The 27,675-nt window shown below is 42.4% G+C and overlaps 1 protein-coding gene across 8 annotated transcripts in view; it reads right to left on the bottom strand.

The window, feature by feature from the left end:
- CSNK1G1 (casein kinase 1 gamma 1) overlaps nucleotides 1-27,675 on the bottom strand; it is a 172,069-nt gene that overhangs the window by 48,114 nt on the left and 96,280 nt on the right. For 7 of the 8 annotated variants that reach the window (XM_073618969.1, XM_073618970.1, XM_073618973.1 and 4 more), the window contains exons 3-6: nucleotides 18,537-18,572; nucleotides 7,860-7,929; nucleotides 7,593-7,744; nucleotides 6,377-6,611 (exon numbers count right to left, since the gene is read on the bottom strand). In XM_073618969.1, the coding sequence (XP_073475070.1) occupies nucleotides 6,377-6,611; nucleotides 7,593-7,744; nucleotides 7,860-7,929; nucleotides 18,537-18,572 (493 nt within the window). Of the gene's footprint in view, nucleotides 1-6,376; nucleotides 6,612-7,592; nucleotides 7,745-7,859; nucleotides 7,930-18,536; nucleotides 18,578-27,675 lie in introns of all 8 variants that reach the window. The other variant, XM_073618971.1, reaches the window with a different exon arrangement.

The following is a 27,675-nucleotide window of genomic DNA, read 5'->3' on the forward strand; positions in this document are numbered from 1 at the left end:
GACCAAATGATTCAGCCCTATTTGTCAATAAGTAGGTCCCGATTCTGGTACAAGAAGGTAGCAATTTATCTAATCCATTTGGCCATTTACAATTCCTACATAATCTACACAAAATCCACAGAAAGCCCCGCCCCTTCTTAAAATTCATAGAAGTAGTAGTCACGTCCCTCATCTATCAACAAAGACCCCTCCCAGAAGGACTTCGTTCTGATGCTGTTAGCCGACTTCATGAACGCCACTTCCCGTACAACATTCCACCATCGGAAGCAGGCCGAAGACGGCAAAAAAGATGGCGCGTGTGCAGCAGAAGAGGTTTTCGAAAAGATACGAGCTTCCATTGTCCCCAGTGTCCCTCCCAACCTGGCCTTTGCATTGGTGAAGGCTTCGAACTGTATCATACATCCCTAAGTTATTAGCCCATATTTTCCCCATTTTCGCTGATCATTTTCCATGCTTCCCCAAATAACCATGCCACTGCCTTCAATGTGAACTGACCCTGGCCTGCTTTTTGACTATGCCTCTGCCTACCGTTTGGACTGCTTCCACATGAACTGACCCTGGCCTGTTTTGACTATGCCTCTGCCCACCGTTTGGACTGCTTGCTCGTGAACTGACCCTGGCCTGTTTTGTGACTATGCTTCTGCCTACCGCTTGGACTGCTTGCACATTAACTGACCCTGGCCTGTTTTATGGACTATGCTTTTGTCTACCGCTTGGACTGATCTGTTGCCCTGCTACTATAGTACACAGGGGTCTTACATATGTGAGGGGCTCCAGAATAGTTTTTCCGGATGGAGATAACAATTTTTTTTGTTTTCTCCCGGTTTTGTAATTTCCGGATTAGGGTCTTGGGTACAGAGGCTTCATAGATATTTGGGTGGGTCGAAGCCTCTACCCCTGTGCACAGGTCTTACCCAATTGCGGCCCTCAGCCTTCTGCTGACTTACTGCCATCATGGCTTTGCCTGCCGCATGAACAGACCACACCTCTGCCTGCTACCTGGACTATGCAAATAATTCACTGTAGCAAGAGGCAGTATGTTTATGAAGGGCTGGAGAGCGGTACAATAATGAGTGTCTGCAGGTAACAGTGTACCAGGACCAATATTATGGCTGTGCTAGCTGTCTCTGCCTGGACAATTCCTATGGACTGTGCTGTGCCGACTATAGACAATATTCCTGCCTGCTGCCTGGATAGTTAATATTGCTGTCGCTAAGCACATCCCTGACTGCTGCCTGGACCAGTGCTCTCTTCTGTGGACACTACTAAAAGCACAGGTAATACTTTTTTTTTATCCTTTCCGCAATAGAATTTATTTTGGATTGTAATTCTTGGTATGTACATGCTATGTGTTAGAAATATGAAGGGCCTTCAAAAATGATAGGTTGCCAGGAAATTATCTATGTAATGTATGCTCCTAGAACGCCTGATGGTGCTACTTGGATGTTGGGCCTCTGTATGCAGCCAAGCTGTGTAAAAGTCTCACACATGTGGTATCCCCATACTCAGGAGGAGTAGCAGAATGTATTTCGGGGTGTCATTTTTGCTATGTGTTGGAAATATCTTATAAATGGACAACTTTGTGTAAAAAAAAAAAAAAAATGCGTTTTTATTTTTCCACATTTTCCAAAAACTTCTGGAAAAAAAATAACCGTTCAAAAGACTCATTATGCCTCATAGATTATACATTGGGGTGTTTGCTTTCCAAAATGGGGTCATTTTGTGGGAAATTCCTTTGTCCTGGTGCTCCAGGGCCTTCAAAAGTGTAATAGGTGGTTGAGACATGAGATGTGCAATTTACGCTCGTAGATCGCCTGATGGTGCGACTTCAATGTTGGGCCTTTGTATGTGGCCAGGCTGTGTAAACGTCCCACACATGCGGTATCCCCATGGGGGTATTTGTACTTTTCTGACTTGTTAGTACCTCAAGAAATGAGATTCACCTGATGTACTGAAGGCCTGATCAGATGTTTTCAATTTTCAGTGATTGGCACCATAGTTTGTAGACTCTAACTTTCACAAAGACCAAATAATATACACTAATTTGGGTTATTTTTACCAAAGATATATAGCAGTATAAATTTTGGACAAAATTTATGAAGAAAAATTACTAATTTGCTAAATTTTATGACAAAAACAAAGAAAAAGACAATTTTTCACAAAATTTACGGTCTTTTTTTTATTTATAGCACAAAAAATAAAAAACCCATTAGTGATTAAATACCAAATTTCATTTGGGTACAGTGTTGCATGACTGAGTAATGGTCATTCAAAGTGTGAGAGCACCGAAAGCTGAAAATTGGTCTGGGCAGGAAGGGGGTTTAAGTGCCCTGTATTGAGGTGGTTAAAGTGGAGGTAAACCCATCGACTTTAGAGAAAAAAAAAAAAAAGTGAACTTAGCCTGTGACATTTTCATATTTGAGGAAGATAACCACTAGAGGGAGCATTTACCAACACAGACATCATAATCTGTAACAAACACCTTACATTTTTAGAGTGGCTGCCTTTAAGGATGTGCAAAGTACAGTTCATTTGTTCTTATATGAAGAACATACACGCCACAAACTACAACGAGCCCACCCTGAAGAAGCTTACAATCTAATGTGTATGCAACAAATGAAAACTATAAACACTAGGAACAAGGTTGGATGAACAGAGAGCAGGAATGTAAACCATGTAAATACAAATTCTATTAACTTAGATAGTAAGGTCTAATGAGCAGAGCTCCGATTCCTATTGTATTAAATTGACTGTACTGTCTGCCCTTATGATGTAAAGCACTGTTGGCACTATATAGAAAAAAAAAAAAAAAAAAGGATAAAAGTCCTTAGAATATAAACTCAAGATCAAAGTGCCACAAAGTTACAGTATTAACCATCAAGTCTGGTGATGGATTTCACTACACACTTATATATGCTCTTGCGTGAGCAAAAATATCTGCAAGATCACAACAGAAAAACAATCCTTCCCTTTTTGAGTTCAGTCTTTTACCGATCTGGTCTAGTGGTAGTGAACGGTACTCTAATCACAGATTTGTAGAAGTGGTAAAAAGGGATTTCTGGTACATTAGAAGGTTTCAAATCACCTGTCATCACTTCCTAAATTAACCTACCAGACACTATATTTACAGCTCCTTTACACACGAGATGCACAATAAATTCTCCGTTATTAGGCCCCTTTCACATGGGACGAATCTGGTTTTTCTGAGCAGCCGGATGATAGGTCTGTGTCCACACCACTTATGCAGAGCAGACACGGACACAGCCCACTCTAGCTGGTGTAAATGGACCAGCTGTCCATTTACACCAGACTACCCTCCAGTCTGACCAGTCGGGGAACGGATTCTCTTAGTTTTTTTTTTTTTCCGGAGCAGATCGGAGGAAGCCAGGTGCAAACAGACACAAGTTCTTTTACAGCTGACTGCCCAGAGAGGAGAATGGGGGATCAGATCGGGTCCACCTGTCAATATTTCAGATTGGGCCCATTTCAAACAAGAGGTCCAAAGAAGAGCTAAAAACTTACCTTTACTTCAATGGTCCCCATCCCTCACCACATCTTCTCCTGGGGTAACTGACCATCTTCATTCGCCACCACAGGACATCACTCCTGTGCATGCAATGCAATCTGAGCTTCCTATGTACAGTTCCATTTACATGCTGGAGAAGACATCAGGCAGGTGTATTTTGTGAGAGTGTCTCTTCTGCAATAACGAGCTTGTCTGTTGGCGGTTTGCAACTGTGAAATGTCAGTTTCGCTTCAAGTGTACAGGCTGGCCATTTGTTTTGACAAGAAGTGTGTGTGTGTGTGTGTGTGTGTGTGTGTGTGTGTGTGTGTGTGTGTGGGGGGGGGGGTATGATGTATGGTTTTAGTGCATTGCATTTAGATTTTACTGACAGTACACAGTTACGTTTCATTAAAGTCTCCACAGTATAGAGTGTTGTACTTGGTGACCTCCAGTGCCATTCGATGTGCTGCGGAAAAAAAACACACCATGTCTGCAGTTTTCCACACCTAACATTTCATACCAGCATTGTGCTGTGAGTGGGGTACATAGAAAACCAAGGTTTTGGGTGTGCTTTTGCGTTGATCAAGAGCAGAAAAGAGCCAGACACAACAGTGTAAAAAGCCCCTTAAGGTGTTTAAAATGTTGTATTATAAAAAACTAGGGGTCAGTCTTGTTCAGGGTGCAGATTGTTATTAAAGCAGAAGCTCTTTGATATTTGCCAACAATTAACGGGGTGCTTATGATACCAGCGACTGAAAGTTCTACATAAACTGGCACAGAAAGGTTTGATTGCTGTGTGTACGCACGCATTTTTTATTTTTTTATTTTTTTAGGTATAAGCTCAATGTTTGTGACGTTATGTAATAAGTTAAAACAAACTGATTTCAACTTATTGCATAACACGATAAACATTGAGCTTCTAGTATTCATGTTTGAATGCTTTTTAGTGCATATGGCAGTATTGAACTTAATTATTCTTGTGTATTCATGGGTGTATTTTAAATGATAGAGACAGAATATCAACCAAAAATCCAGAAAAAAAAAAACCTAAAACAAAAGCTATAAATTAGGTTGCAGTTCAGTGTGTAAAATAAGCATTTGATCCAAGAAAACCATGACTTAGTACTTGGTGGAGAAACTCTTGTTGGCAAGCACAGAGGCAAGACTTTCTTGTAGTTGGTGACCAGGTTTGCATACATCTCAGGAGGGATTTTGGTTCACTCTTCTGTACAGATCATCTCTAAATATTTAAGGTTTCTTGGCTGTCTTAGGAACTCGAAGTTTCAGCTCCCTTCATAAATTGTCTATTGGATTAAGGTCTGGAGACTGACTAGGCCACTTCATGACCTTAATGTGCTTCTTCTTGAGCCACTCCTTTGTGCCTTAACGGTATGTGTTGGGTCATGGTCATGCTGGAAGAACCATCTTCAGTGTTCAGGCTGAGGGAAGAAGGTTCTCATCCAAGTTTTTACATTATATGGCCCATCCATTGGCCCCTCAATGCGGCAAAGTTGGTCTGTACCTTTAGCAGAGAAACAGCCCCAAAGCCCCTCTGTGCTTGACTTAGTGATGGTGTTCTTAGGGGCACAGTCAGCATTTTTCTTCCTCCAAACACGGTGAGTCGAGTTAATGCCAAAGAGCTCAATTTTGGTCTCATCTGACCATAACACTTTCTCCCAATCCTTCTCTAAATCATTTAGATGTTCATTGGCATAACTGTACATGTGCCTTCTTGAGGAGGGGGACTCGCCATGCCAATCAACTTAGGTACAATAAGCCGGTCAGATTTTACATGGGATTCTTGCTAGCGGCTATTATAGCCGCTAACAATTATAGTGTTCTCCTGGTGGTGACGACACAGTTTGACTTTGTAAGTCTTTGTGTTTAATAACCCTGGTTTAAGAGAATCCAAAGAACTCAACCAGTCTCTGTAATTTTGCAAGCTTAAAAGAATACAAAACATACACAGCTTTAAAAATACAAAAGTGCTCTCTACAATTAGGATACTATACCCTGTAGTACTTGCTTAAAAAAAAAAAAAAAAAAAAAAAGCAATAATTTTTTTAAAAATCTATTTTTTTCCTTATCCACCCAAACTTTCTCTATTTGTGGGTGGCACTGTAGCTGGGCAGTAGCAAAGCACAGCTGCCACCCCTTGTGCGGTTCATGTAATCAGCTCCTGTGCTCTAAGCTGTGAACTGCTAGACAAAATAACTCTAATATTCTGCATAGCTCCATCCTGTTCTTTTGCCAGGAAGAGCCAGCCATTGGGTTTTTACCATCAGCATCATAGATGGGAGCACCATATTTGTTTAGAGCCCCATGCCTGCACAGTGTACTTTCTCTACTGTCACTGTGGTCAAGTTCAGCAATTGCTGGGGCTTTCTGGCTGCATAGTCATTTTCTTTACAAAAGGTGAAAAACAAGAGACCAAGTACAACAGCCAGGAAACTATCACTTTCAGGGGAGAAAGTCAGCAGTGGCAGATTTACAGTTTCTCTTATTAGAAAATGTAAAACGTTTCCCTGATATTTCCGGTCTCACAGGTATAAACTAATGAAGTATTTCACAAAAACACAAACACATTAAAAACCAAAGAGAGGCATGCTATTACTTCAGACTAACCATAAAGTAATTCGCTACAATATTTTAGTAACTGTTATTATAGTGATGAATGCAAATATAAATAGTAATTCACCGAGTATCCAAGCAAATAGGTATAAAAGAATTTATTCAAAAAAGGAAGAAAAAAAAAAAAAAAAATTATAATTTTGGAAGCTTTACCTCAAAAAAGTCACTCCACAGATACAAGGACTGACAACTAATTTGCGTGCAATTAAATCAATTCATATAGAAGAAAAAGAAACCAACCTTTTCCCAGGTGGGTGTTTATGGACATATATCTGGCTGTTCCAGTCAGGCTCTTGTGTTCCCGATAAGGTATGTGCTTTTTGGTTTCTGGGTCTATGTACTCCTTAGCCAGTCCAAAGTCAATGATGTGGATAATATGCTCCTTCTTATTCCCTTGACGACCAATAAGAAAGTTCTCTGGTTTTACATCTCTGTAAATGAGGTTCTTGGAGTGAACATATTCCATTCTGGTTATCTAGATATAGAGAAATACTGTCAAAAGGGATCCCTTTTATAGTCTGTAAAACCCTTCAGTGCTAGAGGACAACTACAAATTTCAGGTGATTGTGACCACATGTAAACTAAAAAGAGTGAACCTGAAAGTTCATTGTTTTTAGAAAGACAAGACAACAAAATAATTCTCCTACATTGAGCAACCTCAGGTACAGTGCTCTCTAATGACATACATGTGAATTATTACCGGAAAAGATACTATGACAGATGGTGCCAACTTAAGACAAGTACACGGTCCGTGTGTATAGCAGCTGAGCATGCTGGGAAACCAGCAGCCGACTGGCTCCCAATCAGTGCTCTCAGCCAATGGTCAAGAGCACTGGCCGGAGTCTTCTGTTTTGGGGGGGGGGGGGGGGGGTGTTGTCCCCCTGTCAGATCTCAACAGCTCAGTGGGAGAGATCGCTGTAGTAACATTGGATTATTAGTACATCGGCTCCAACCAAAGCTGCCAGTTTTTCTTTTTTTTTCGCGCTTACCATGCTTTAAAGCAGCCCATACAGGGAACTAATTTCTTTCCTGCAACCACGGACTGCCTGAATCTCTCAACTGAGCCACTGTATAAATCAGAATGTGTGTGTGTGTGTGTGTGTGTGTGTGTGTGTGTGTGTGTGTGTGTGTGTGTGTGTGTGTGTGTGGGGGGGGGGGGGGGGGGGGGGGGGGGGGGGCAGTGGAAGCCATCCCCGCCGGGACAGTGGCATTACTACTAGCTATAATTGCATACAAAATCCAGCAGACTGGACCGATCAACTTAATACATTCAGCCTGCCCATACATGGCCCAAATCTCAGCTAGTTCCTGGTCTTACAAATGACAATGGGAGATCACAATTGTGTTTGGAAAAAAAAAACAAACAAAATATTCAGATAAAAACCATTTTAGCCGAGTAAAGGGGAGGGACGAAAAAAAAAAAAAATATATATATATATATATATATATATCTTACCAGCTGAATGGCTATCATTAGCACAGTCTTTAAAGTGAATGTCCGATCACAAAGGTCAAACAAGTCCTCCAAACTTGGACCTAGGAGCTCGAGTACCATGGCATTGTACTTTCCACATGGGCCAAAGTAGAAGACCTGAGGAAGGCCATCCGCTGTAATGACACAATATAGTAAGCACTGTAATAACAGGACATCAGAATCTCAATCTGCTATATATCTGCCAGCCTAACTTCACAAGCTTAGAAATATGCACATTTAATCTTATACCTGAACTTCCAAGTTGCTTGTAAAATCTATATTCCAGATGAAGTTGGGGTGCACGAGATTTGATTGGTTCCTGAAAAAAAAAAAAAAAAAAAAAATTATATTACTAGACTTTCAACTTTTATTTTAAATGGTCGGGGGGGGGGGAAAACACACACAGAAACCACACACTGATTTAGGATTTTCTTTTAATAATTCTGCAAATAAATTATACCTGTACAGCCCTAAAAGAAACCGACAATTTGTCATTTCCATGTAATTTTCATTTATTCCAAGGTTTAAGAGATTTAATATTTCCTAGATGGTAGCAAATAAGGTACCGATCTTTTGTTTCATGATGAAAGGTAAAAAAAAAAGTATTTTGGAGTCCCTTACTGTTCAAGTAATTTTTTGCTGAATGATACGCTAATGCTCCAACATCTAGCTGTTAATAAAGCTGGCCTTCCACCATACGAATTTCATACGGTTCCTTGTGAACTGGGCAAAATTCAGTCAGTGGGTGGCCCTGTCACCACCCATATCTAGTAGTCCAGCTTAATGCAAGCTTGCTAGCACCATCATAACTGCAAACCGTACGGAAGCACACAAGGCATAAGAGTAAAAAATTAATCTGTAGGAAATGGGGGCTACTATTAGAGATCACTTCAAGGAGACATCAGGGGATCTGACCCCTGCAACTCTAAGCCTGGGTTTATATAATGTGTGGCCGCGGTTCTCAGCATGGGGTCTGGTACTTTCCCAGTTTACCGGTTCAGGTGCAAATCCAAATGACTGAATTTGCACCTGAACTGGACAGTGTTAATTTTGTCGACTAAAACACTTTAGTCGACTAAATAAATACTATTTTAGTCGACTAAAACAATTGAGAGGACTAAAATACAACTAAGACGGCATTTTAGTAGAGCTGGGCGATTTTCGAAAAAAAAAAAAAAAAAAAAAATATTCGAATCGAGTTTTTTTTTTTGGACACCGCACCGGTCCTGAGGAGCTGCAGGCAGGAGTTTTTAGGCGAGGCCCCGGCTTCGGCCCAGTCCGCGGCGTCATGTTGTCATGCCAGTGTGACGCTGGATGGGATCCTGGCCGCTGGGCTCACCCTGCAGTTCCCCTTAAGTGACCTTTTCTCAGCAGTCCCACACTGCACTCCATTTTTGGTTCATATCCCATTAGGATCTACATGGGTAAATACATAGCAAGCTCTTGATTTATTCTTAAATTCCTCCATAACAAGCATTACTAATATTTCTTTACTGCTACTGATTTCAGGAATCTCATCTCCTCTTCCCTATTCTTACTATATGGACACCCTATTTTTTCATTCTGTTCACCTTGTTGATATGCTCCACAATATACTTCTATACTGTGGTGATGGGTCTACTCTATATGACATTTCTTTTTATTTATACCAATATGGTAACAAGCTACTTACTTTATTGTATACAATACAGAAATCCCATCCACAGTTACATTAAGCTTTTTCCATACACACTTTTTGGGGGACTGCGTGTGTGCTCCTGATCCATGCTTGGGTCCTTTCCTCAGCTCCCGTGCTGGACATAATTATCTGGTTGACCTCCAGCAGGTGGTATCGCATGGCCTAGTATCAGTTCTTAGGTGAGTACTTTCAGTTATGGCCGTTTATTTGTTCATCATCTTTAATCCCTCTACCCCTCCAGTCTTTGGTTATATCAAACTATAATGGAATTTTTTTTATCCCTTTTTTAGTATATGGATGTACTTGCTCCTGATGAGTGGAGAGAAGTCCACGAAACGTTGAGCTTATTTTGATGCATCCATCTCATATTTATGATTCTAGATGGTTTTTATTGCTCTACCACCCTGATATAATGTTATGCCTACTCCATTTGGGGGGACTGTGATGTATAATATTTACTTTCTGTGTCATGTTGACTATTCTCAATATGTATGTTGATACTTTGTATTTTATATGCCAATGTGCTATTATGCGTTTATATGGGCTGATCCATGCCCTATCTTTGGTCTAATAAAGAATACAATTTTTTACATATGTATATGGTTTTGTCTGGCTCTACCCCACGCACCTCATCTAAAGTCCCCCCCTCCCCCCTCTTTTTTGCAAAAGCAACCAGGGATGGAGGCGCAATATTCCCCGTTGCGTCTCATTTAAAGTCCCAAATATTCACTTTTTTTAGTCCGCGGCGTCCGGCCTCGCGGACAAGGGCGAAGCCGCAGCCTCGCCTAAAAACTCCTGCCCGCAGCTCCTCAGGCCCAGCGCGGTCCTGAGGAGCCGCGCCGGTCCTGAAGGTTTACCTTCCAACAAGACAATGACCCTAAGCACACAGGTAAAATAACGAAGGAGTAGCTTCACAACTCCTCCGTGACTGTTTTTATTTTTTAAAATTTTTTTCACCAGGACTGGAGCTGACACTGCGCCGGTCCTGGTGAATTAAAAAAAAAAAAAAAAAAAATTGGACTTGCTGAAATTTTGAATCGATTTGACCTCTCAACTCGAGTCAAATCGATTTTTTTTTCCCAGCCCTACATTTCAGTCAAAAGACTTAGGCCTCTTTCACATGGGAGGGATCCATTATGATCTGCCCCATGAACATCCGCTTGCTCAGCGGGGATCGCACCGCCGATCCCCGCTGAGCAGGCAGATGACAGGTCTGTCTCTGCACACGGTGCAGCGACGGACCTGTCAGAGCGCCGCTTTCCCCTATGGGAGATCGGATGATGACGGACCGCAGAGTCCGTCGTCACCCGATCCGATCACGGAGGGACAAGTAGGTTTTTCCTCCGTTACACTTTTTCGGATCGGAGCGGGTCGGATGTCAGCGGACAAGTCACCACTGACATCCGACGCTCCATAGAGGTCTATGGAGGGTCCGTTCAGGTCCGCCTAAAAAACTGACAGGCGGACCTGAATGGAACGTTCGTGTGAAAGAGGCCTAAAACTACTGTAAATTGAAATTTGACTTCAAAATTAACACTGGTCTGTAGTGCATGTTCATACCTCAATACCTTAAATATGAGATTTTTCACTCCAGCAGTATATAATGAGTTTGGAAATTGTAGAGAAATGTTAACTAATGCATTACAATTTACAGTGGGGACGGAAAGTATTCAGACCCCCTTAAATTTTTCATTCTTTGTTATATTGCAGCCATTAGCTAAAATCATTTAAGTTCATTTTTTTTCCTCATTAATGTACACACCGCACCCCATATTGACAGAAAACACAGAATTGTTGACATTTTTGCAGATTAACCACTTGAGCCCCGGACCATTATGCTGCCTAAGGACCAGAGGTCTTTTTCCAATTTGGCACTGCGTCGCTTTAACTGTTAATTGCGCGGTCATGCAATGCTGTACCCAAACGAAATTTGCGTCCTTTTCTTCCCACAAATAGAGCTTTCTTTTGATGGTATTTGATCACCTCTGCAGTTTTTATTTTTTGCGCTATAAACGGAAAAAGACCGAAAATTTTGAAAAAAAATGATATTTTCTACTTTTTGTTATAAAAAAAATCCAATAAACTAAATTTTAGTCATACATTTAGGCCAAAATGTATTCGGCCACACGTCTTTGGTAAAAAAAAAAAATGTCAATAAGCATATATTTATTGGTTTGCGCAAAAGTTATAGCGTCTACAAACTAGGGTACATTTTCTGTAATTTACACAGCTTTTAGTTTATGACTGCCTATGTCATTTCTTGAGGTGCTAAAATGGCAGGGCAGTACAAAACCCCCCCAAATGACCCCATTTTGGAAAGTAGACACCCCAAGGAAATTGCTGAGAGGCATGTTGAACTCATTGAATATTTATTTTTTTTGTCCCAAGTGATTGAATAATGACAAAAAAAAAAAAAAAAAAAATATTTACAAAAAGTTGTCACTAAATGATATATTGCTCACACAGGCCATGGGCCTATGTGGAATTGGACCCCAAAATACATTCAGCTGCTTCTCCTGAGTACGGGGATACCACATGTGTGAGACTTTTTGGGAGCTTAGCCGCGTACGGGGCCCCGAAAACCAAGCACCGCCTTCAGGATTTCTAAGGGTGTAAATTTTTGATTTCACTCTTCACTGCCTATCACAGTTTCGGAGGCCATGGAATGCCCAGGTGGCACAAAACCCCCCCAAATGACCCCATTTTGGAAAGTAGACACCCCAAGCTATTTGCTGAGAGGCATGGTGAGTATTTTGCAGCTCTCATTTGTTTTTGAAAATGAAGAAAGACAAGAAAAAACATTTTTTTTTTTCTTTTTTCAATTTTCAAAACTTTGTGACAAAAAGTGAGGTCTGCAAAATACTCACTATACCTCTCAGCAAATAGCTTTGGGTGTCTACTTTCCAAAATGGGGTCATTTGGGGGGGTTTTGTGCCACCTGGGCTTTCCATGGCCTCCGAAACTGTGATAGGCAGTGAAGAGTGAAATCAAAAATTCACGCCCTTAGAAAGCCTGAAGGCGGTGCTTGGTTTTCGGGGTCCCGTACGCGGCTAGGCTCCCAAAAAGTCTCACACATGTGGTATCCCCGTACTCAGGAGAAGCAGCAGAATGTATTTTGGGGTGTAATTTCATATTCCCATGGCATGTTTGAGCAATATATCATTTAGTGACAACTTTGTGCAAAAAAAAAAAAAAAAAAAAAAAAAAATTTGTCTCTTTCCCGCAACTTGTGTCGCAATATAAAATATACCATGGACTCGACATGCCTCTCAGCAAGTAGCTTGGGGTGTCTACTTTCCAAAATGGGGTAATTTGGGGGGGTTTTGAACTGTCCTGGCATTTTATGCACAACATTTAGAAGCTTATGTCACACATCACCAACTCTTCTAACCACTTGAAGACAAAGCCCTTTCTGACACTCATTGTTTACATGAAAAAGTTATTTTTTTTTGCAAAAAAATTACTTTGAACCCCCAAACATTATATATTTTTTTAAAGCAAATGCCCTACAGATTAAAATGGTGGGTGTTTCATTTTTTTTTTCACACAGTATTTGCGCAGCGATTTTTCAAACGCATTTTTTGGGGAAAAAAACACACTTTTTTAAATTTTAATGCACTAAAACACACTATATTGCCCAAATGTTTGATAAAATAAAAAAGATGATCTTAGGCTGAGTACATGGATACCAAACATGACATGCTTTAAAATTGCGCACAAACGTGCAGTAGCAACAAAATAAATACATTTTTAAAAGCCTTTAAAAGCCTTTACAGGTTACCACTTTAGATTTACAGAGGAGGTCTACTGCAAAAATTACTGCCCTCGATCTGACCTTTGCGGCGATACCTCACATGCATGGTGCAATTGCTGTTTACGTTTGACGACAGACCGCCGCTTGCGTTCGCCTTAGCGCGAGAGCAGGGGGCGACAGGGGTGCTTTTTTTTTTTTCTTTATTATTTTTTTGCTTTTTTTTATTTAAAATCTTATTTTTAAACTGTTCCTTTCATTTTTTTTTTTTTAATCATTTTTATTGTTATCTCGGGGAATGTAAATATCCCCTATGATAGCAATAGGTAGTGACAGGTACTCTTTTTTTGAAAAAATTGGGGTCTATTAGACCCTAGATCTCTCCTCTGCCCTCAAAGCATCTGATGACACCAAGATCGGTGTGATAAAATGCTTCCCCAATTTCCCAATGGCGCTATTTACATCCGGCGAAATCCAAGTCATAAAATGCTCGTAGCTTCCGGTTTCTTAGGCCATAGAGATGTTTGGAGCCACTCTGGTCTCTGATCAGCTCTATGGTCAGCTGGCTGAATCACCGGCTGCATTCTCAGGTTCCCTGTTGAGACAGGAGAGCCAGAGAAAAACACGGAAGACGGTGGGGGGGGGCATTCCCTCCCACGGCTTGTAAAAGCAGTCTAGAGGCTAATTAGCCACTAAGTTTGCTTTTACATGAAAGCCGACCGCTGGCTGAAAAGAATGATACCAAGATGATACCTAAACCTGCAGGCATCATTCTGGTATAACCATTCAAAGTCGTGAATGGCGTACCTGAAGACAAAAAAATGGTTAACAATAAAGCACAGTAAACAGTAATGTATAAAAAAATTGCATACCTGAAAAGCAAACATGATAAAACATAATAAAAATAAAACATTGCAGAATAGAATACAGTAAAAAAGAGCAGAACAAGAGAGAGAGAGAATAGAGAGAGAGAGAACAATAAAATGACAACTATTTTTTTTTATTTTATATATATTTTTTTTTTTTTTTTTTTTTTTACACTTTTTTTGTAACTAACTTTTATAACGGCAACCGGTTCCAGGTTCGGGTCTCTCAAAATGCGATGGCATCTTGGGAGACCCTGTGAAAGTGTGCCTAGTCTGTGCAATGCTGTACCCTACGCTAATACTCAACTAATGAATGGTAGCGTTCAAAACATTCACCAATGCAAAGACCAGGATTGTCAGGACAGGAGGGACAATAATAGAGGGTGTCACGCCTATATTCGCGCTTGCTGCAGACACGACATCTTTTTTGGGGGTTCGTTGGGTAGGGGTACTCGGGAGGACATAAAGAAAATGCCTCTCATGCAGCCGACTGCATTTGGTTGGGGATGTGAATGGGGGAAGTACGGACGCTGCAGAAGCGGTGGGTTCCCAATTAGGATTGGCGAATGCAGTAGGAAGGGCACTATGGGCACGACGGTCCTGTGTTTGTCTTCTTGGTGGCAGCGGGACACTACTTGTGCTTGCCACCTCACCAGCTTGAACTGCACTTATGGGACTCGCCACGTCACCAAGTGTTACTGCAGTGCTGGTTTGACTACGACCAGGGTGTACTAGGCCGCTGGCGCTTGCCAGTTCAATAAAAAGCTACCAAAAAAACTGTTAGCGATCGCAGGGATCAGGCCTGACTCTGCGAATGCTGCAGTTATGCGTTAAGTGTTTTGTAAGTGACAGTGATCGATCGATACTGCACTTGGGTGGGCTGGGCCGGGCGGAGGGGCAAAATGCAGGTGCTAGCAGGTATCTGGGCTGATCCCACTAACACTGCGTTTTTGGGAACCCTAAACTGCTGGGGACGCTAGTATAGATCTGATCGGATCAGATATTGATCCGATCAGATACTATACCACTAAGGGAGCTGTACGGTGCGTGCGTGCGTGTTAGCGCTACTGGCGCTAACCTGACGCTGCCTGGGGCTGGTGCTTGCCAGTTCACCAAAATGCTACCAAAAAAACTGTTAGCGATCGCAGGGATCAGGCCTGACTCTGCGAACGCTGCAGTTATGCGTTTAGTGTTTTGTAAGTGACAGTGATCGATCGATACTGCACTTGGGCTGGGCCGGGCGGAGGGGCAAAACGCAGGTGCTAGCAGGTATCTGGGCTGATCCCGCTAACACTGTGTTTTTGGGAACCCTAAACTGCTGGGGACGCTAGTATAGATCTGATCGGATCAGATATTGATCCGATCAGATACTATACCACTAAGGGTGGCGTATGCTGCGTGCGTGGGTGTTAGCGGTACTGGCGCTAATCTGACGCTGCCTGGGGCGACGCATATCACCGCCGGGCGATCAGGCGGCTAAACCTTTATTCGGTAATAAACGGCGGGTGCCCTGACACTATAAAAAATAAACAAACTAACCAGCGTCACCCGTAACAGTTATACGGTGATCAGTGGTGAAAGGGTTAACTAGGGGGCCATCAAGGGGTTAAAACATTTATTCGGTAGTATATGGGGGTCCCTGTCGCTATAAAACGCTGCCGGCGAACCTAAATATTTAGGTCCCTAACTAGCGTCACCAGCGACACTAATACAGCGATCAGAAAAATGATCGCTTAGCGACACTGGTGACAGGGGGTGATCAAGGGGTTAAAACTTTATTAGGGGGGGTTATCCTAGACCTACAGGGGGGTAATACTAACTGTCCCAACACTGTAACTGTCACAAACTGACACCAATGCAGTAATCAGAAAAAAAAAAAAAAGAAGAAAAAAAAAAAAACTGCTAGTGTCAGTTTGTGACGGGGGGGGGGGGGGGGGGGGGGGGGGGGGAGGATCGGGGTGGTTTGTGTGCCTGGCATGTTCTACTGTGTGTGTGTAGTGTTGTGCACTCACATACCTGTCTTCTCTCCTCGGGCCGGTACGGAAATTACCGAGCCGAGGAGAGATGACATAATTTCCTTTGCTGCTGTTTAGCATACAGCAGCAAAGGAATGATGTGATTGGCCGGCGGCGATCGCGAGGGGGGGGGCCACGAACGGATGGCCTCCCCCTCATCTCCGATCGCCGTGGGACAAAAGACGACCGCCTCGGGCACCGGGGGGGGGGTCCGATCGGACCCCCCACCCGCGGAAGGCAAATCACGTATATGTACGCGATTTTGCCTGTCCGTGCCACCTTGCCGACGTAAATCGGCGTGAGGCGGTCGTCAAGTGGTTAAAAAAGAAAAAGTGAAATATCCCATGGTCCTAAGTATTCAGACCCTTTGCTGTGACTCTCATATTTAACTCAGGTGCTGTCCATTTCTTCTGATCATCCTTGAGATGGTTCTACACCTTCATTTTAGTACAGCTGTGTTTGATTATACTGATTGGACTTGATTAGGAAAGCCACACACACACCTGTCTATACAAGACCTTACAGTTTACAGTGCATGTCAGAGCAAATGAGAATCATGAGGTCAAAGGAACTGCCTGAAGAGCTCAGAGACAGAATTGTGGCAAGGCACAGATCTGGCCAAGGTTACAAAAAAATTTCTGCAGCACTTAAGGTTCCTAAGAGCACTGTGGCCTCCATAATCCTTAAATGGAAGACGTTTGTGACGACCAGAACCCTTCCTACAGCTGGCTGAATTGAGCTATCGGGGGAGAAGAGCATTGGTGAGAGAGATGCAGTCAGGAGATGGGAGAAAGTTGTAGAAAGTCGACCATCACTGTAGCCCTCCACCAGTTGGGGCTTTACGGCAGAGTGGCCCGACGGAAGCCTCTCCTCAGTGCAAGACACATGAAAGCCCACATGGAGTTTGCTTAAAAAAAAAAAAACAAAAAAAAACAAAAAACAAACACCTGAAGGACTCCAAGATGGTGACAAATATGATTCTCTGGTCTGATGAGACCAAGATCTTTTTGGCCTTAATTCTAAGCGGTATGTGTGGAGAAAACCAGGCACTGCTCATCGCTTGTCCAAAACAGACCCAACAGTGAAGCATGGTGGTGGCAGCATCATGCTGTGGGGGTGTTTTTAAAGCTGCAGGGACAGGATGACTGGTTGTAATCGAGGGGAAGATGAATGCAGCCAAGTACAGGGATATCCTGGACGAAAACCTTCTCCAGAGTGCTCAGGACCTCAGACTGGGCCGAAGGCTTACCTTCCAACAAGACAATGACCCTAAGCACACAGCTAAAATAAAGAAGGAGTGGCTTCACAACAACTCTGTGACTGTTCTTGAATGGCCCAGCCAGAGACCTGACTTAAACCCAATTGAGCATCTCTGGAGAGACCTAAAAATGCCTGTCCACCAACGTTTACTATCCAACCTGACAGAACTGGAGAGGATCTGCAAGGAGAAATGGCAGAGGATCCCCAAATCCAGGTGTGAAAAACTTGTTGCATCTTTCCCCAAAAGACTCATGGCTGTATTAGATCAAAAGGGAGCTTCTACTAAATACTGAGCAAATGGTCTGAATACTTAGGACCATATGATATTTCAGTTTCTTTTTTAATAAATCTGCAAAAATGTCAACAATTCTGTGTTTTTCTGTCAATATGGGGTGCTGTGTGTACATTAATAAGGAAAAAAAAATGAACTTAAATGATTTTAGCAAATGGCTGCAATATAACAAACAGTGAAAAATTTAAGGGTGTCTGAATACTTTTCGTCCCCATTGTAATTACACCCATTCGATTTTAGATGACTAAAATGAGTTTGTCGACCAAAATGTACTGGAGATTTAGTCGACTAAAACAAAACTGCAGAAAACTAAAATGGGACAAACTAAAATGCCATTTTAGTCTCAAGACTAAAACTAAATTGAACTTTGCTGCCAAAATTAACACTGGAACCGGACCTAAAACACGCACAGGACCCTTTTGGAATGCGCCCGCCCCAGACCTGTGTGAACGGGCTCCTTTGCAAGCCGGGCACACTCATGTCATGCAAATTGGATGCAGGGAAACTCATCCAGTTCACACATATGTGAACCCGGCTTAAAGCGTCATGCTCAAAGTGAAACTAGCACAGAACAGAAGCACTTTTTCAGAGCTGCCCATAAACACAATCTATGCTAGAGACACTTTGGTGCCATTCACAATGGTGGACTCTTTTCAGGGTATTCACTGCAGGATGCCAAGCAGCGTCAGCAATAGCAGGATAGAGGGTTTTCCTTCCCACATCACAAGAAATTAAAATTTTCCTGGAAACATTTTCAAGTATACAATTTGTGTCACAAGCTTAACACCTGCCTAATACACATTTCCGCGTTACATTTTGGAACCTAGCACTATTTTTTTGTACATATACAGAAATTATGTATAAAATAAACCTAAAGACAAATAAACAAATGTTGTACTCCATTTCTCTATTTCCAAGGAACCTAGGAACTCTGACATCTTGAACCCGGAAATGAGCTAGTTTATACACAAAGCAGGAAAGGGAAGCCAGCAAAAGTTGGTCAGGAAGCCATAGACAAAAACGGTAATCCTGTAAGAAACCCAACATGGTTGATAGATACTCACCAGTTTAATAGCCACATATTCATTGGTGTAAAGATTCTTACCTGTAGCAGGGATGAAAAAATAAAAAATAAAAAATTAAATCCTGCAAAAAAGGTTACAACTAATATAGATCTACGCAAAGGCAGCACCTACAACAATTAAAACAGTTCCTTAGACATTTAACCACTTACAGGCAATTACCTAAAATTTGCAGTGCACAGAATTCAGCATGCTGCTGAAGAGGCAATTGCTAATGGGAGATTTAACTAAGATAATAATTTGCCCTAATTTACACAGGTGAAAAAAAAGTGTTTATCTGTACCAAAAAAAATATATTTCATATTTATATATTTTTACACATGAGTAACATTTAAAAAATTTAGAACATATTTGTGACAAACCCAACCAGGGGCAGGGGCTTTTGGAGGAGGCTGCCTACTGACTATGCGCCCTGGCTTTTGAGGGGGCTTTATTCTTGGGAGGTGTGCGCCTGGGGGACCCTTTGAATGGTCTTGCTTCGGATGCGGGATTGTCTCCCCGAAACACAGACTCTGAGAATCTAGGCCCGGAATACAGATTTGGGTCCTTTGCACCCAAACCAGCTCAAAGCAACCTGAAACTGGGGTCACCTGCTATAGTCTGTTTATTAAGGTAGTATGCGTTTGTTAAATAGGTCTCTCTCATTGTGTGCCTCCTAGGTGTGCATTCCCATTGTTAATTGAGTACTGTTTCTATCGGTCTGCTCATCTCTTGGAGATATAATTAATATTGTGACCACTTTACCTGGTTATCGAATCATTGCAGGATGTTATGCGTTTATGCTTATGATAATGTATAATGTACTTTGTGTATCCAGGGTTGTGAGCTGGGTGCCAAACAGTCTGTGCATCTAAGTTTGTTTAAGTGACTAGTTGTCAATTAGTTCATGTTAATTAACAGATTAGCGACCACCCACCATAGATATATTGCGGCAGGGTGGACGATATCCACCTGATCAAGTACCTTGTATGTGATCTGACACTTCCGGGTCTGGGGCATGCCGCCGGAGACCCACCCCTGCTGCGATTGTACACAGCAGGAGCCAATCAGCAGGTCCGGTGGACGCAAGGTGGATTTGATTCAAGTCACTAGTAAAAAGGCTTGATTTTAAATAATTTTTAAAGAGCAACTGTCATCTGTCCTGCAGCGGCTCCTCCTATGACCCGCTGTCAACTCAGTGTCAGTCCCTTTAATGGGACAGCTGGTGATGCGGCAGTGATACAAGGTGAGGGACGTGGCGGCAGCAGGTGAGCGGATGGCGCTGTCATGATGGATCTGAAATGACAGGTGCGCTTTAAACGTAAGGACTCATTCTTGCTGGTAGTTAGAATCTAATATTTGATTTAAACAAAATTAAGGTTTCCTATTTAGAATAAGCTATCAGGTTAGTAAAACAGCAATATCAGAACCGATTCAATCATACAATTTGTAATGTACATAGATTTGCAAAACAATGGGATAAAGGAATGTTCCTGAACTTTGTTTTATCTCATGGTTACTGTGATATTGTATGTATGCATCAATGCAGTGCATGTTATCTCATTCCACTCAGTGAGTTTACCAAACATGTAAATATTGCAGAATATACAGACTCATGCTACATATAACTAAGATCCATTTCATGCTATATAAACTAAATTAATGCATCTTGAATAGAAAACTATCTTTAGATAGATTTTTATTCCAAAAGCATTTTATTTAAAAAAAATTTCAAAAAAATTTGAAAAAAAAAAAAAAAAAAAAAAAAAAAAAGGGGGATATAAGAAAAAAAATCAAACAAAATCATCAATTTTTATGCATCCTGGGTGGACGCAATGTCCGCCGGGACCGACTGATCGTTCAAGAGAAAAGCAGAACGGCAGTCTGTCTACGTAAACAAGGCAGATCACCGTTCTGAAAGACGGAAATGTGCTGATCCTGTGTTCCTGCTAAGAGGCAAAACACGGATCTATACATTCCGCAAGTCAAAGCGCCACCCACACAGTTACTAATCACTCCCAGGAACACATTTAACCCTTTGATCGCCTCTGTTAACCCCTTCCCTGCCAGTGTCATTAGCACAGTAACAGTGTATATTTTGTAGCACTGACCACTGTATTGGTTTCACTGGTCCCCAAATAGTGTCAGGTGTGCGATTTATCCGCCGCAATATCGCAATCCCGCTATAAGTCGCTGATTGCCACCATTACCAATATAAAAAATAATAACATCATAGTTTGCAGATGCTGTAACTTGTGTGCGCAAACCAATCAATATACACTTTAGGATTTTTTTTTATTACCAAAAACATGAAGCAGAATACATATTGGCTTAAATTGATGAAGAATTTGATTTACTTTTTTTTATTGGGAATGTTTTATAGCAGTAAGTAAAAAATATTGTTTAACCACTTCAGCCCCGGAAGGATTTACCCCCTTCCTGACCAGAGCACTTTTTACAATTCGGCACTGCGTCGCTTTAACTGCTAATTGCGCGGTCATGCAATGCTCTACCCAAACGAAATTTGCGTCCTTTTCTTCCCACAAATAGAGCTTTCTTTTGATGGTATTTGATCACCTCTGCCGTTTTTATTTTTTGCGCTATCAACGGAAAAAGACTGAAAATTTTGAAAAAAAATGATATTTTCTACTTTTTGTTATAAAAAAAATCCAATAAACTAAATTTTAGTCATACATTTAGGCCAAAATGTATTCGGCCACATGTCTTTGGTAAAAAAAATGTCAATAAGCGTATATTTATTGGTTTGCGCAAAAGTTATAGCGTCTACAAACTAGGGTACATTTTCTGGAATTTACACAGCTTTTAGTTTATGACTGCCTATGTCATTTCTTGAGGTGCTAAAATGGCAGGGCAGTACAAACCCCCCCCAAATGACCCCATTTTGGAAAGTAGACACCCCAAGGAAATTGCTGAGAGGCATGTTGAGCCCATTGAATATTTATTTTTTTTGTCCCAAGTGATTGAATAATGACAAAAAAAAAAATTTACAAAAAGTTGTCACTAAATGATATATTGCTCACATAGGCCATGGGCTATGTGGAATTGCACCCCAAAATACATTCAGCTGCTTCTCCTGAGTATGGGGATACCACATGTGTGGCACTTTTTGGGAGCCTAGCCGCGTACGGGGCCCCGAAAACCAATCACCGCCTTCAGGATTTCTAAGGGCATACATTTTTGATTTCACTCCTCACTACCTATCACAGTTTTGAAGGCCATAAAATGCCAAGATGGCACAACCCCCCCCCAAATGACCCCATTTTGGAAAGTAGACACCCCAAGCTATTTGCTGAGAGGTATGGTGAGTATTTTGCAGCTCTCATTTGTTTTTGAAAATGAAGAAAGACCAGAAAAAAAAATTTTTTTTTTCTTTTTTCAATTTTCAAAACCTTGTGACAAAAAAGTGAGGTCTGCAAAATACTCACTATACCTCTCAGCAAATAGCTTGGGGTGTCTACTTTCCAAAATTGGGTCATTTGGGGGGGGGGTTTGTGCCACCTGGGCATTCCATGGCCTCCGAGACTGTGATAGGCAGTGAAGAGTGAAATCAAAAATTTACGGCCTTAGAAAGCCTGAAGGCGGTTCTTGGTTTTCGGGGTCCCGTACGCGGCTAGGCTCCCAAAAAGTCTCACACATGTGGTATCCCCGTACTCAGGAGAAGCAACAGAATTTATTTTGGGGTGTAATTTCACAAATCCCCATGGCATGTTTGAGCAATATAACATTTAGTGACAACTTTGTGCAAAAAAAAAAAAAAAAAATTTGTCTCTTTCCCGCAACTTGTGTCGCAATATAAAATATTCCATGGACTCGACATGCCTCTCAGCAAATAGCTTGGGGTGTCTACTTTCCAAAATGGGGTCATTTGGGGGGGTTTGAACTGTCCTGGCATTTTATGCACAACATTTAGAAGCTTACGTCACACATCACCCACTCTTCTAACCACTTGAAGACAAAGCCCTTTCTGACACTTTTTGATTACATGAAAAAATTATTTTTTTTTGCAAGAAAATTACTTTGAACCCCCAAACATTATATATTATTTTAAAGCAAATGCCCTACAGATTAAAATGGTGGGCGTTTCATTTTTTTTTTTTTCACACAGTAATTGCGCAGCGATTTTTCAAACGCATTTTTTGTGGAAAAAACACACTTTTTTAAATTTTAATGCACTAAAACACACTATATTGCCCAAATGTTTGATGAAATAAAAAAGATGATCTTAGGCCGAGTACATGGATACCAAACATGACATGCTTTAAAATTGCGCACAAACGTGCAGTGGCAACAAAATTAATACATTTTTAAAAGCCTTTAAAAGCCTTTACAGGTTACCACTTTAGATTTACAGAGGAGGTCTACTGCTAAAATTACTGCCCTCGATCTGACCTTCGCGGTGATACCTCACATGCATGGTGCAATTGCTGTTTACATTTGACGCCAGACCGACGCTTGCGTTCGCCTTAGCGCGAGAGCAGGGGGGACAGGGGTGCTTTTTTTTTTTTTTTTTTTTTTTTATTATTTTTTTGCTTTTTTATCTTATTTTTAAACTGTTCCTTTCATATTTTTTTTTAAATCATTTTTATTGTTATCTCAGGGAATGTAAATATCCCCTATGATAGCAATAGGTAGTGACAGGTACTCTTTTTTGAAAAAATTGGGGTCTATTAGACCCTAGATTTCTCCTCTGCCCTCAAAGCATCTGACCACACCAAGATCGGTGTGATAAAATGCTTTCCCAATTTCCCAACGGCGCTGTTTACATCCGGCGAAATCTAAGTCCTAAAATGCTCGTAGCTTCCGGTTTCTTAGGCCATAGAGATGTTTGGAGCCACTCTGGTCTCTGATCAGCTCTATGGTCAGCTGGCTGAATCACCGGCTGCATTCTCAGGTTCCCTGTTGAGACAGGAGAGCCAGAGAAAAACACGGAAGACGGTGGGGGGGCATTCCCTCCCACTGCTTGTAAAAGCAGTCTAGAGGCTAATTAGCCGCTAGGATTGCTTTTACATGAAAGCCGACCGCTGGCTGAAAAGAATGATACCAAGATGATACCTAAACCTGCAGGCATCATTCTGGTATAACCACTCAAAGTCGTGAATGGCGTACCTGAAGACAAAAAAATGGTTAACAATAAAGCACAGTAAACGGTAAAGTATAAAAAATTGCATACCTGAAAAGCAAACATGATAAAACATAATAACAATAAAACATTGCAGAATAGAATACAGTAAAAAAGAGCAGAACACCAGAGAGAGAATAGAGAGAGAGAACAATAAAACGACAACTATTTTTTTTTATTTTTGCTTGTGTTTTTTTTTTTTGTAACTGTAACTTTTATAACTGTAACCGGTTCCAGGTTCGGGTCTCTCAAAATGCGATGGCATCTTGGGAGACCCTGTGAAAGTGTGTCCTAGTCTGTGCAATGCTGTACCCTACGCTAATACTCAACTAGTGAATGGTAGCGTTCAAAACATTCACCAATGCAAAGACCAGGATTATCAGGACAGGAGGGACAATAATAGCGGGTGTCACGTCTATATCCGCGCTTGCTGCAGACACATCTTTTTTGGGGGGGTTCGTTGGGTAGGGGTACTCGGGAGGACATATAAATGCCTCTCATGCAGCCGACTGCATTTGGTTGGGGATGTGAATGGGGGAAATACGGGCGCTGCAGAAGTGGTGGGTTCCCAATTAGGATTGGCGAATGCAGCAGGAAGGGCATTATGGGCACGACGGGCCTGTGTTTGTCTTTTTGATGGCAGCGCGACACTACTTGTGCTTGCCACCTCACCAGCTTGAACTGCACTTATGGGACTCGCCACGTCACCAAGTGTTACTGCAGTGCTGGTATGACTACGACCGGGGTGTACTAGGCCGCTGGCGCTTGCCAGTTCACCTAAACGCTACAAAAATAAGTGACAGTGATCGATCGATACTGCACTTGGGTGGGCTGGGCTGGGCCGGGCGGAGGGGCAAAACGCAGGTGCTAGCAGGTATCTGGGCTGATCCCACTAACACTGCGTTTTTGGGAACCCTAAACTGCTGGGGACGCTAGTATAGATCTGATCGGATCAGATATTGATCCGATCAGATACTATACCACTAAGGGAGGTGTACGGTGCGTGCGTGGGTGTTAGTGGTACTGGCGCTAATCTGACGCTGCTTGGGGCTGGTGCTTGCCAGTTCACCAAAATGCTACCAAAAAAACTGTTAGCGATCGCAGGGATCAGGCCTGACTCTGCGAACGCTGCAGTTATGCGTTTAGTGTTTTGTAAGTGTCAGTGATCGATCGATACTGCACTTGGGTGGGCTGGGCAGGGCCGGGCGGAGGGGCAAAACGCAGGTGCTAGCAGGTATCTGGGCTGATCCCGCTAACACTGCGTTTTTGGGAACCCTAAACTGCTGGGGACGCTAGTATAGATCTGATCGGATCAGATATTGATGCGTTCAGATACTATACCACTAAGGGAGGCGTATGCTGCGTGCGTGGGTGTTCGCGGTACTGGCGCTAATCTGACGCTGCCTGGGGCGACGCATATCACCGCCGGGCGATCAGGGGGCTAAACCTTTATTCGGTAATAAACGGCGGGTGCCCTGACACTAAAAAAAAATAAACAAACTAACCAGCGTCACCCGTAACAGTTATACGGTGATCAGTGGTGAAAGGGTTAACTAGGGGGCAATCAAGGGGTTAAAACATTTATTAGGTAGTATATGGGGGTCCCTGTCGCTATAAAACGCTGACAGCGAACCTAAATATTTACGTTCCTAACTAGCGTCACCAGCGACACTAATACAGCGATCAGAAAAATTATCGCTTAGCGACACTGGTGACAGGGGGTGATCAAGGGGTTAAAACTTTATTAGGGGGGGTTAGGGGGGTACCCTAGACCTACAGGGGGCTAATACTCACTGTCCTACCACTGCTAACTGTCGCAAATTGACACTATGCAGTAATCAGGAAAAAAACAAAACAAAACAAAAAAACCTGCTTGGTGTCAGTTTGTGACGGGGGGGAGGGGTGATTGGGGAGGATCGGGGGGCGATCGGGGGGGGATCGGGGGTGTTTAGTGTGCCTGGCATGTTCTACTGTGTTGTGTGTGTGTGTTGGTGCACTTACATGTCTTCTCTCCTCGGTGCTGGAACGGAAACTGGCCAGCCGAGGACAGATGACATCACATCCTCTGCCTCTGTGTACTATACAGAGGCAGGGGATGTTTCTCATTGTCTGGGAGCGATCGCGAGGGGGGGGCCACGATCGGATGGCCTCCCCCTCGTCTCTCAACTCTCCCAGCCAAACGCCGACCCCTGATGGCACCGGGGGGGGGTCCGATCGGACCCCCCGCCCGCGGGAAGGCAATCACGTACCAGGTACGTGATTTTGCCTGCCCGTGCCGCTCTGCTCACGTATATATGCGTGAGGCGGTCGGCAAGTGGTTAAAAATTGTCAGTCTTAGTTTATAGCGCAAAAAATAAAAGAATGCAGAGGTGATCAATTACCACCAAAAGAAAGCTCAGTTTGCGGGGAAAAAAACAGCATTTTACCTTGCACATGATTGGATGATAAAATCAGCAGAGCTTCCCCTAATTTCAGATCTACTCCTCAGATTTACAGCGATTGTACTTCCAAGTGCACTTGTAGTGCAAAGTGGATTTGATTTTAGTAAATAACCCCTATATCCAAATAAAATTTTGTGTTTTTTTTTTTTTTTTTTTTTTTTTTAATTTGCAAAAAGACAAAAATCACATGTACAAGTATTCACAGACTTTACTCAATACTTTGTTGAAGCACCTTTGGCACCAAAATTACAGCCTCAAGTCTTTTTAAGAGTAATGCTACAAAGCTTGGCACATCTGTTTTTGGGCAGTTTCTCCCATTCTTGTTTGCAGGACCTCTCCAGCTCCATCAGATTGGATGGGGAGCGTAGGTGCACAGCCATTTTCAGATCTCTCCAGAGATGATCGATCGAGTTCATATCTGGGATCTGGCTAGGGCACAAGAACATTCACAGTACGAGTTGTCCCGTAGCCACTCCTTTGTTATCTTGGCTGTGTGCTTAGGGCAGTAGTCCTGTTGAAAGAAGAACCTTCGCCCCAGAGCGCTCTGAAGCAGGTTTTCATCAAGGATGTTTCTGTACATTGCTGCATTGAACGTTCCCTTGACCCTGCCTGGTCTCCCAGTTCCTGCCGCTGAAAAACATCCACCCAGCATGATGCTGCCACCACCATGCTTCACTATAGGGATCACTGTAGGGATGGTATTTGCCAGGTGATGAGCGGTGCCTGGTTTTGATCAGATAGGACGCTTGCCATTCAGGCCAAAGAATTTAATCTTTGTTTCTCATGGTCCGAGAGTCCTTCAGGTGCCTTTTGGCACACTCCAGTTGGGCTGTCATGTCTTACTGAGGAGTGGCTGCCATCTGGCCACTCTACCATACAGGCCTAATTGGTGGAGTGCTGCAGAGATGGTTGTTCTTCCAGGAGGTTTCTCCCCTCTCCACAGAGAAATATTGGAGCTCTGTCAGTGTGACCATTGGGTTCTTGGTCACCTCCCTGACTAAGGCCCTTCTCCTCCGATGGCCCAGTTTGGCCAGGCGGCCCACTCTAGGAAGAGTCCTGGTGGTTCCAAACTTCTTCCATTTATGGATGTGCTCATTGGGACCTTCAATACTGCAGAAATGTTTCTGTACCCATCCCCAGATCTGTGCCTCAATACAATCCTGTCTGAGGTCTACCTGTGGGACCTTATATTGACAGGTGTGTGCCTTTCCAAATCACGTCCAATCAACTTAATTCTCTACGGGTGGACTCCAATCAAGTTGTAGAAACATTGAGGATGATTAATGGAAACAGGATGCATCTGAGCTCAATTTCGAGTTTCGTGGCAAAGGCTGCAAGTACTTATGTACATGTGATTTTTTATTTTTAAAAAATTTGCAAAGATTTCAAACCAACTTCTTTCACATTGGCATTATGGCGTATTGTTTGTAAAATTTTTAGGAAAATAAGTCACTAAATCCATTTTGGAATAAGGCTGTAACATAACAAAATGTGGAAAAAGTGAAGCGCTGTGAATACTTTCCAGATGAACTGTATTCCGAGTGAATTTACAATAAAGAGT

This window comes from Aquarana catesbeiana, linkage group LG03, assembly GCF_042186555.1.
Source record: "Aquarana catesbeiana isolate 2022-GZ linkage group LG03, ASM4218655v1, whole genome shotgun sequence".
NCBI lineage: Eukaryota > Metazoa > Chordata > Amphibia > Anura > Ranidae > Aquarana > Aquarana catesbeiana.